At 58.6% G+C, this 10,116-nt stretch overlaps 1 protein-coding gene across 2 annotated transcripts; it reads right to left on the reverse strand.

The window, feature by feature from the left end:
* Nucleotides 1-63: 63 nt before the first annotated feature.
* On the reverse strand, nucleotides 64-8,028 carry MCAM (melanoma cell adhesion molecule). Of its 2 annotated transcripts, XM_010953408.3 has the most exons (16): nucleotides 7,874-8,028; nucleotides 5,951-6,075; nucleotides 5,640-5,847; nucleotides 5,485-5,555; nucleotides 5,300-5,387; nucleotides 4,049-4,228; nucleotides 3,813-3,934; nucleotides 3,563-3,725; nucleotides 3,339-3,457; nucleotides 3,109-3,250; nucleotides 2,837-2,958; nucleotides 2,583-2,724; nucleotides 2,417-2,488; nucleotides 2,076-2,223; nucleotides 1,631-1,748; nucleotides 64-1,167 (listed from the first exon to the last, which is right to left on the reverse strand). In XM_010953408.3, the coding sequence occupies exons 1-16, from the start codon at nucleotides 7,938-7,940 to the stop codon at nucleotides 1,138-1,140; spliced, it is 1,917 nt and encodes a 638-aa protein (XP_010951710.1). In that variant the 5' UTR covers nucleotides 7,941-8,028; the 3' UTR covers nucleotides 64-1,137. The 2 variants fall into 2 exon arrangements, with proteins under 2 accessions (XP_010951710.1, XP_074213113.1); XM_074357012.1 differs by lacking the exon at nucleotides 1,631-1,748.
* Nucleotides 8,029-10,116: the final 2,088 nt, after the last annotated feature.

The following is a 10,116-nucleotide window of genomic DNA, read 5'->3' on the forward strand; positions in this document are numbered from 1 at the left end:
GGTATGGGTCCAATTCCGAAGGCCCCAGGCTGCTGTGGTACCCATGATGAATAAAAAGCAGTGTTAAGATTCCTGGGACAATTAAGCTTTATTTTGCATATATATACACACACATATATATAAAAGAGAAACAATTTGCAAATTTACAACCTAACAAAACGATATATACACACACACGTGTGCGCGCAGACACAGATGCCCCAAAGCTCTAGTCAGGCCCGTTTCTCATGCCCAAGTACCATTCTTCCATCGGGCCCTTCTGCTAAGGTCTAGGCCCATTAGCTCAGCTTGTAGAAGTCTGATGCTAATATAACTCTATAGCCTTAATCCTCATAAAGGACAGTCTGGACCTCATCTCCACCCGCTGCCCCCAGTGTTCAGTCTTAATTGATTCCTTGAGAGGGCAGGGGAGCCAAATGAATGGTGGGGCTCAGGTTCAATGGCTTTTAACTCTGGAAGATGGCTCCCAGCTTCCTCACTGCAGGGACAGTGAGATACACCCATCATGTTTTTTAAAGGATGACACCAGGTCCTGGCTTCTGCACAGAGAAAGGAGTGTCGCCAAAGGAGCTCTAGAGGCAGGCAGGCAGCTACTTCCAGATATTGCTGGGGGGCGCCTCTCCAGAACCAGTGTAAGCAACATACTTCACCAACAGAGAAGAGCCTGGGCTCAGTGCAGCCTTACTTCAGGGCTGCAACTGAATTAGAAGGCCAGCCTTGGAGCGGGAAATTGGCTCAAGATAAATAGGCTACCTAATCTGGCTGCTGGTAGAAGACAGGTATTTACATCCATAGTATGTGTAAAGAAAAAATGTTCTGCAAAAAACTCTCCTCTGCACTTCTGGGAGACTGAGGCCCCCCTCCCTGGGATGAGCGTCAATTAGCAAATTGAGACAGTGGTGGACTGGTCCCTGAAGAGGGGGGTCTCCAGGGCCACGTGAGGTCCTGAGTTCTCAGGATGGCTCTGGTCCTAGCCTATGTGCCCTCTGAAACGGGGTCTGGAGGTGAGCCGGAGCGGGGGGTCTTCTCTGTGTTCTATTTCAGAGGCTTTGGCGACCATCCTGAGTGCTGGGGAGAAGGGTGAGCAGGGAGCAGGTAATGTTCCAGGCAGGGGCGGGAGCTCTGTGATTCAGTGGGCTAGTGCCTCAGATCGATGTATTTCTCTCCCTAAAGATGGGTGAAAAGAAGTGAGGGGGAACTCAGAGATGCTGACCCGGGGTTCGGGGGTTCAGAGTGTGAGCGCTAAAAGGACTGAAGCCACAGCTGATGAACTAGGTGCAGCAGCCTGGAGGGAAGAAGCAAAGAGGGGAGTGGCAGGGAAGGGTATAAGAGACAAGGCCCCCAAATCGGACCACCTAGTGACTTGAGCCACCAGCGCTGTTCAGGAGATGGTGATAGTGACGGGACAGGGTTTTGCTCTCAGTCCTGGCAGCCCCCCTCTCTCTGGGTCCCTCAGCCACTTGCCTGGCCCTACCATCTGTGAGTAGTGTTAGGAAGGCAAGATGGGGCCTACTCCCAATCTCCAACAGGGAAGGATGAAGGACAGAGTTAGTGTTCAGCAACCATCAGCCCCTGTTGCTCCCAATCCCTGAAGATGTGTCAGGCTCTGGCCACAGGAACTGCCTCCTACCTGGTCTCCTGGAGCCCTCTTGTCACCGTTGCTGCCCTGAAGGAGGCCCATCTCTTCTGGGAGCTTATCTGACTTAACTTCAACTACAAATTCGCTCTTACGAGACGGGGGCAGCGTGCTGGGAGGAGGGAGGGAGGCAAGAGGTTGGCAACTTGGGGGCAAGGGAAGGGGGGCCATTGGGAGGGACGTCAGACTGGGTGATGGGCTCTTAGGTGCTCTGGGGCCAGTTCCAGGAAGGGCAGCAGGGAACGGAAGGGAGGAGGTGTGGTGGCTGGAAGCTGGGTGGTGGCAGTAAAGCAGGGAGTGCTCCATGTCCCACTCCATGTCCCACTCCTGCTCCTAACAGGTGAGTGGGCACAGGGGCCTGCAGGGGACCGCGCCCGAGGAGAAAGCAAGCTGGTAGCACGCAATGGGGTGGGGAGCAGGGTCCAGGTACTGTGCTTACATCTCCTGTTTGCCTGACCGTCCACACGGCAGCTTGCCCTTCTTGTAGAAGAAATAGAGGACAGCGCCCAGCACAGCCAGGACCAGGACGCACACGGTCACAGCCACAATGACCACACCTTTGCTTTCCGGCTCTGGCAGCTTTTTCTCTGTCCCACAAAGACACCTCTAGTCACTCCCTGCCCCGGGCTGCCACATCACCACCACTGGCCCACACAGCCCAGGGCTGACAGGAGATGGGTCGCTGCTCACCTTTCCTGGGGTCAGGGCTCCCCGAGGCGGATCAGGGCAGAAAATGAGGATGCCCTGGCACAGCCCTGTTCCTGGGTCAGCCCAGCTTACCTGTGGAGGTGCTGTTGGCTCTGGCATGAGGACTGACAGTGGAGGTGCTGAGGCTAGCGGTTCTGTTGGAGTCTGGGGTGAGAGGAGTTAAATGGATTGGGGGCTGGGACAGGAAAATGCCCTTCCTGGGCTGGCCCCGCCCTACTCTGCAGGACCGGGCCCTTACCCAGCTCCAGGATAATGATCGTGGTGTTTCTGCCCAGGGAGTTGGAGGCCACGCACTCAGCACCGGTCTCCAGCAACTCTGGGGTCACAAGGACATTCAGGGTGCTCAGGACACTCTGGGGATCTTGGTCTTGCTCACTTGCCTACAAGGAAGGAGACGCACGCAGCTCAGGGAGCGGGAGGATGGGCGGTAGTGGCAGTAGAGCCCGCGCAGGGACAGACGGGAGCCCAGGAGGCTGAGATGTGCCTGCTCACCGTGCCCTCAATGCTCCAGGCGATGCTGGGCCGAGGATGCCCTGATGCTTCACAGGACAGGTTCAACAATGAGTTCTCCTTCACCCACATTTTTCTCTCCCTTACTGCCATCCACGGGGACCCTGCGAGGGTGGGGTAAGGATGAGGCAGCAAACCCTACCAGCCCGCACCCCCTGCCCATCAGAGCAGCCCAGGACAGCTCCCCAAAGGGCTTGAAACCACCCAACTCAAGGTGGCCTCAAGGGGTCCCTGATCTCTTCCCAGGGCCTCACCAAAAATGGCCACGTTGACCAGCCGGGTGCGGTTCAGGCCAGGTACACTGGGCACAGATGCCACGCAGCGGTAGCTACCCCCGGCCTCTCGTTTCAGATCATGTAATCGGAGCACAGGTCCCTGTTCTAGCACCTTGCCTGTCTGGGATGAAAGACAGGTCAGAGGTCACTCCCACCCAGCCCCACCCACCTCTCAGCCCCCAGCCCCAGCCGTGGGCCCACCTAGGTACCTTTTCTCTCAGCCACTGGAACTCCAGGGCCTCGTTACTCTCTGCCTCACAGGTCAGGGTGAGGCTGCTGCCCTCCTGGCTCTCAGGGGCTGCGGGGCTCACCCGGACATCAGACACATCTGGGGACGCAGCAATAGTGTCGGGCAGGGCAGGGCAGGGCAGGGCAGAGCACATTCCCTCTTGCCCCAGCCTGGTCCCCCGGTCCTGGGCCCCCAGCCCCTCACAGTTCACCAGCAGCTCCTGTTGGTCACTCAGCAGTGATGCTGTGGTTTCCAAGTCGAGGCCCTGACACTGGTACAGCCCGCTGTGCTCCCTCTGGGCAGGCTCCAAGACCAGGACCCCGTTGTCATCAGTCGGCTCTTCCTCCATCTCCCTGGTACTGAGGTTCTGGGAGAGGATGAAGGGGTGGTGATCAGAGGAGACCTCCAGCCACTCCCGCAACCCCACCCACACCCAGCATGGAGCCCTCCACACCTGCTTGCTGATGCTGAAGTGGGGAGGTGGATTACCATCAGCCAAACACCTGATTTCCACGCGGTCCCCTTCCTTCAGCATCCCCTCAGGCTCCACTTCCAACCACACTCTCTCTGCCGGGTCTGCACAGGCAAAGGGTGCAGCTCTCAGCCCAAGAGCTATCCCTGCGCTGGGCAGGGAGGAACCAGCAGGACCTTCTGCCAGGCCCAGCCCCAATGTGATGGGTTGGTACTCACAGAAAACAGGGACAGTGACCTCCCTAGATTCCTTCATGTGGTTCCCACTGGGCAGCCTGTAGCTGAGCTCGCAATAAAACTGGGCATCTTTGTCTTCCTTAGCCAGCTGTGCCTTCAGAACGCTCTGCAAAGTGTACAGACCACTCGACTCCACAATCTGGGACGACTGGATGTGGATCCCTGGGCAGAGAGGAAGGGGAGAAGGGCTCGGTCCCAGCCCTGCCTCCAACCCTACCCTATGGTCTCCTGGGTCTCAGGGAATGTCAAGGGAGACCCTGTAGAGTGCCAGGTACAAATGCAAGCTGCCACCCTTCAACCCAGCAGTTTTACTGCTCGTTTGTACCCTAGACAAACACACATGAGCACATGTACAAGGATGTGTGCAAATAATTCTGCAGTTATTTTAAAAAAAGGAAATGAGAAAACACTCTGGACGCCTACTAACGGGAATGAGTGGTTAGCTAAGCTGTATTATATACATCGTATAGAATACTGGGCAGTAGGCAAACAATCAGGTAGATCTAAAGGAAGTGACCTGGAAAGATTTCCAAGACTCATTGTCAAAAGGAAAACGAGGGGAGGGTATAGCTCAGTGGTAGGGCGTGTGCTTAGCATGCACGAGGTCCTGGGTAAAATCCCCAGTCCCTCCATTAAAAAAAAAATTAAATAAGTAAATAAAGGCAAAACATTTTAAAAAAGTGAAACAAAAATGTGTAACAACTTATAGCATATGATGCCATTTGGATCAGGGTTTCCTGACCTCGGCACCACTGACATTTGGGGCCAGATATGCTCTGTTTGGGGGCTGTGTGCTGCAGGATGTTTAGCTGCACCCCTGGCCTCTACCCACCAGCTGCACGAACCTCTCCGTTCATGACAACCAAAAATATTTCCAGACATTGTCAAATGCCCCAGAGGGGAGCCAAATCACCCTGGTTGAGAACCACTGATTTAGGTAATAAAAAACAAAGCCTGTATAACCCTAGATACATTTACATGTGTGAGTAAGTACCTAGAAGTAGACTTGAAAGAAGATACAAACTGATAGTGGAGATCCCTCTGGCAGGGGGTCTGGGGCAGGAAGGAAATTTTCCTTCTAGATTTTCTTGTACACCTTAAATTCTTCTGAGTACATTTTCAAGGATCACTCGTGTACTCAAAAAACAACAAAAAAAGTAAAATAAAATGCAAGGTGGTCCCTGGGTGGTGCCATAAGCATGGCTCTTAAAGGGCTGAGATGGGACTGCTTACGGTTCTTCTCCTCCTTCAGGGGCCGGCCGTTCTTGTACCAGATGACTTGAGGAAGGGGGTATCCATTCCTCCCCACACAGGTAGCAACCTAATGGGGGAAAGGAAGTGAGTCTCCTTGGTTCTGAGACCCTTTCAAGACCTGCCTTAGCTCCTGCCTACCCCCTGGCCACCCCAGCAAATCTTACCTCCTCAGGCTCCTTACTGTTCACTGAAATGCCCAGGGCATTGACCTGGATACTTGGCTCCTCCGGAGCTTCTACAGGGGAAAGAAATGGGAAGGGGCATGGGACCACCACTCCCCACGCCCACACTGCCCACCAGGCACGGATAGGGCACTCACTGTAGACCCGGAGCTGGATGCGATGCTTCTGGGACCCAGGGCGCCTGCCCTGGCACAGGAAGATGCGCTCATCGTGGGGGGTGATGTGTGTCAGGGCCAGGGTAGTCCCCTTGTCCTGGAGGCTGAGCCGATGCTGGTACTCCCCAGATTCACTATGGCCCTGGCCCTGCCGCACGCGGAAGATGAGTGTTGGCTTCTCCTTGTGGACCTATTGGGGGGGGGGGGCGGGAGGGAGGAGATGAGGGTCCTCGGGCTACATGTTGAGCAGAGCCTCCAGCCCCTGCTGCCCTCTCCAGGGCCCGAGCACTCACAGAAAACCAGTCCACATGGCTGAAGTTGCCCTGCGAATGGGAGGGACCACACTTCAGAAGGGCCGTGCCACCAACTTCCACCTCCACCAGCTCAGGCTCTGGCTGCTCTGCCTCTCCAGGCACACCTGGGTGGGGAGGTTGAGGTGGGAGCACCCCGGCAGCTGTGTCAGCTCCAGCTGCTCTCCGTGCCCTCTCCTCACACCTACTCCCTGCAGCTGTTCTTTCTGCCACTTAGAGGGTCTGAAGGGCCCTCAACCACTCTCTACCCCAACCCCGGGCCAGCCCTCTCCAGTTCAAAGGAGTTGAGGATGGTCATTTCTGGTCATTGGAGCAGAGACCCGGAGCACCAGGAACCTCCAGATGAGGCTGGCAGAGGGGCCACCCAGGCTCTGGGCCAAGAGGAAGGCCCCTTTCCTTCCAGGCCCCCTCCTCTCTGGGTGAGCTCAGAGTGTGGGAATGCAAGGCATGTGCCAGGCCAGGGCACACAAGTCCTTTTTGTCCCCACACCCAGGGGAAGGCATCACCACCCAAACCTTTGCCCCTTAAAAGTCCCCTCCTGAAACCCACCATAAGACCCTGTGGGCCAACCCAAGCCAGGAGCCCCTATCTCATACTACCTAAGCAGCACCTCTGTGAACACCCCACATATTCAGGGGACCCCATCTTGGGAGTTTTGTGAGTATGGAGGGGTCCAAGTCATGGAGGGGCCAAGATCTCCCCCCAGGTCAGGGCAGGGGTCAGGTCAAAGGCCAGGCAGTGGGCAGGAGTGACGTCAGTGGTGCCAGCGTGCCACCCGCCCCATGAGGAGGTGATGTCACTCCACACCATCTGGCCGGACCCTGGGATGCCTGGGTGGTTGCCCTGGGCTGGGTCCCAGGCAGGGAGGGCAGATGGAGTGGTCAACCAGGAGCAGAAGCCGCAGATCCCTGACTCGGTTTCCCCAGAGTTGGAGGAGCAGGGCGGGGTTGGGCTGGACCTTCTGCAACTGTGGAGCCGGAATTAGCCCTTTCCCCTGAAAGGCTTGGAAGGCAGCAGCCGGGAGTACCCCAGGGACACCGTCGGCACTGGGCACGAGGCCACCGAGCTGGGTATTGCCTAGACCTCCCCTCCCTCAGCCAGACAGTGGCTGGCACCCGGGAAAGGTAGCCAAGAGAAACACGCGACATCGCTGCGGGCCATACAAGGGCAGCGTGAACCTGGGAGCACCCGGCTCCTAGGCAGTTGCAGAGAACTCCGAGGTGTAAGGGCGCATTTCCCACCTGAATGTGGTCCCATTCTGGGAGGTGTAACAAGTCTAAGGCGCTTGCACTCTGGGAATCCTCGATCCCTCGTCCCTGCCACCTGTGATCCCGTCACCCGGGTAGGCGCTAGGCGACCCACACGGCCCTCCAGCCCCTGCCAACGCCCTGCTGGGGCGGGAGCCGCCGTTCCTCCCTCCTCGCTCACCTCCAGCCTGGCTAGAAGCCCAGGCGGGAGAGGGAGGGGTCGGCCCACCCCCTCTCGCTAAGAAAGCTGCCTTTTCCAGCAACAGGCGGGCGCAGAATTCAGGATCTGGGGATGCGCTCTAGCTGCGCCTCCCGCCACGGCTCCAACAGAGGGCCCCCAGAAAAAGCACCTGAGGAAAAGCTCTCCCCAGCGGCCCAAGAGGCTTGACCCCACCCCTTCCCCTCCGGGCAGCAGCCTCCTCCCGGCCTCCTCAGTCCAGCTCCCGGGATGGTCTGGTACAGAGGCTGCAAACTGGCTGCAAAGAAGAGTTGCACGCGCCCAAGGCGCCGGGCGCCGGGGACCCGGAGAGGATGGGCGCACGCCGCAGCACAAAGCCCCGGCCCCGGGAGCGCCGCCGGCTCTGCTCCCGGGCACGCTCCGCCGAAGACCCCCGGACCCGGCCATTCTGGGCGCGGGCCCCCCAGCGAACTCACTCACCCGCGGCGCGGCGACACCAGCAGCAGACGGCGAGAAGGAAGGCGCAGATGAGCCCGGACAACTCCATGCTTCTGGGCCGGAGGGCGAGAGCCAAGTGAGGAAGCACTCGGCCTTCGGGGGCTGACGTCAGGGGGGCGGGGGAGGGGGCCCAGAGCGCCGGGGCGGCCCGCCACGCCCCGCGCAGCCCACCCCCCGCCCCGCGCGCCGCAGCCCTAGGGGGCGGGCCCGGCGCCGCTGCGCCCGGAGCTGCGCCTTGCAGCGCCGCGCGGGGGGAGGCCGGGGCCCTCCTTCCAGCCCCCAGCTGAGGAACGGAGAGGGGGTGGTGACAGGTGTCTCCCGGCCGGACTGCCCGGCCGAGGCGTCAGCCAGAAGCTGGCCCGGATGCCCGGAGGCCCGCCGGGTCAGACCCCGCCGCGCTCACCCCCGCCGCAGCCCCTGCCAGCCCGCGTAGCCCTGGGCGTCCTCCTGGCGGGGGAGCTGCTGACCAGGTGCTTGGTGTCCCGGATGGGGGCCTGCCTCCCATTCAGGCTCCTCTCGCCGCCTCCTCCACCCCGCCGGACCCCTGCCACAGAGAAATCAGGCTTCCCAGAACGATTGCACCACTGCGGCTGCCGCCGGCCTGGCACTGCCCCCAAGCCTCGCAGTCCTGGCAGCTTTGAGGCAAGAACCCTGGGCGGGGGCCCACATACCCAGAGGTATCTGTATTGGGGAGTGGAGTTGGTGCTATATGGGCTGTCCCTTCAACCCCAACTCCTGAAAGCCCGTCTTTCACTGGAGGAAGGAAGAAGGGGCTGAATTCACTTTCTGCTTCCGCCCTCTTCACTCGTCGAGCCTAGCTTGGGACTCACTTTCCCTTCACCTGAATGAAGAAAAGAGGGAGAAGAAAGAGTTAATGGTTGCAAGGTCTCCAGCCTGACCCCAATACCTGTTACCAGTCCTGAAGGTTGAAAGGACCCCCTGCAGCAGGGCTCCGCCCCCCTCCACCACTCTGTCCCCCAAGCTCCCCTTTTGCTGGAGGCTCAGCAGCTAGGGGTGGGGGTTTGGAGGAGGAATCAGACAAGGTGAGGGGAAGCCTGCTCCCCCTTCTTCCCAAACCTTGGGTCTCTGGCCTCTTCTGGCTCTAGGGCATGAGATGGACTCTGGCCTCTAAGAGACTCCCAGCGCCCTGGCCCTGGGAAAGGGTCCATATCTGCTGGGACTCCTTCCCCAGGGAGGGTCAAATAGGCGCCTGGATTTGGGGTAGAATCCTGCCGCCTGGCAGGACAGCCTTGCTGCTGGTTGGGGGAGGAGCAGAGTGAGGCAGCAAATGCCAGAGATGGGCAGGTGACTTGAGAGGATGCTCTGGGATGGCGTTTTGATGACGCAGAGATGACTCTCGAACCACAGCAGCCTCATCTTTCAGAACCTTGCTGACCCTCTCCTCCGTCTCCATTAGTGTCCAGCCAGAGGCCATGGCAAGCCGGCCAGGCCAGGGGACCTGGAGCCTGGAGAGAGAGAGCAAGAGAAGGACGGTGCCTCCCCATCCCCCAAAGTGAATGTATGGACTGGCCTAGGTCCCAGAGTGGAGTAGATGAGTTTGTCTGCAGGGGCAGGAGTGGGAATGGCTAAAGGAGGCTGTTTGCCCTGGCAAGCCCAGAGCTGGGCATGGCGCTTCGCTTCCCCGCCCCCACCCCCCTCCCTTCACTTAACACCATTAACTAATCATTCTCCTCTCTCCGGCCTGAAAACAAAGCCAGCTAACCACCAAGGACAATCAGTTCGGAATTCTTCCGCCCTGAGGAGAGTGAAGCCAGGTGCGGGTGGGGGAGCTGCCTCTGCAGTGAAGGGGAAATGAGGTTAGAGCCCAGGGTGACATCCCTTCCCTGCATTTCCCTACCAAGTGAGCACAAAGACTGTCCTTTAAGGAAGCCAGTAGGCTGGGGTGATCTGGGCTGCCAGGGGATGAGCACTAGAGGTCAGGGGGCAGACAACTCTGGGATGGCCTTGAGGGTGGCACTTTGGGATTCCAAACCCAAAAGAGGTCAGAACCTTAGAAAGGATTCAGAGGGGCCTGGAGACAGAAGAAAGGTGAGTGCAGGCAGCACAGGATGAAGGAGCAGAAGGTGGAGGGTGTCAGAAGAGCTTCATTCAGTAGTTGCAGGAAAGAAAGGAGTCAGGAGAAGAACATCCAGCAGAGGATGGAGACTCAGTGGGAGGGAGATCGAGGAGGCCACGATGGGACTTCCACTAGCAGAGACTCTTGG

The sequence above is a fragment of the Camelus bactrianus genome, chromosome 33 (assembly GCF_048773025.1).
Source record: "Camelus bactrianus isolate YW-2024 breed Bactrian camel chromosome 33, ASM4877302v1, whole genome shotgun sequence".
Lineage (NCBI taxonomy): Eukaryota > Metazoa > Chordata > Mammalia > Artiodactyla > Camelidae > Camelus > Camelus bactrianus.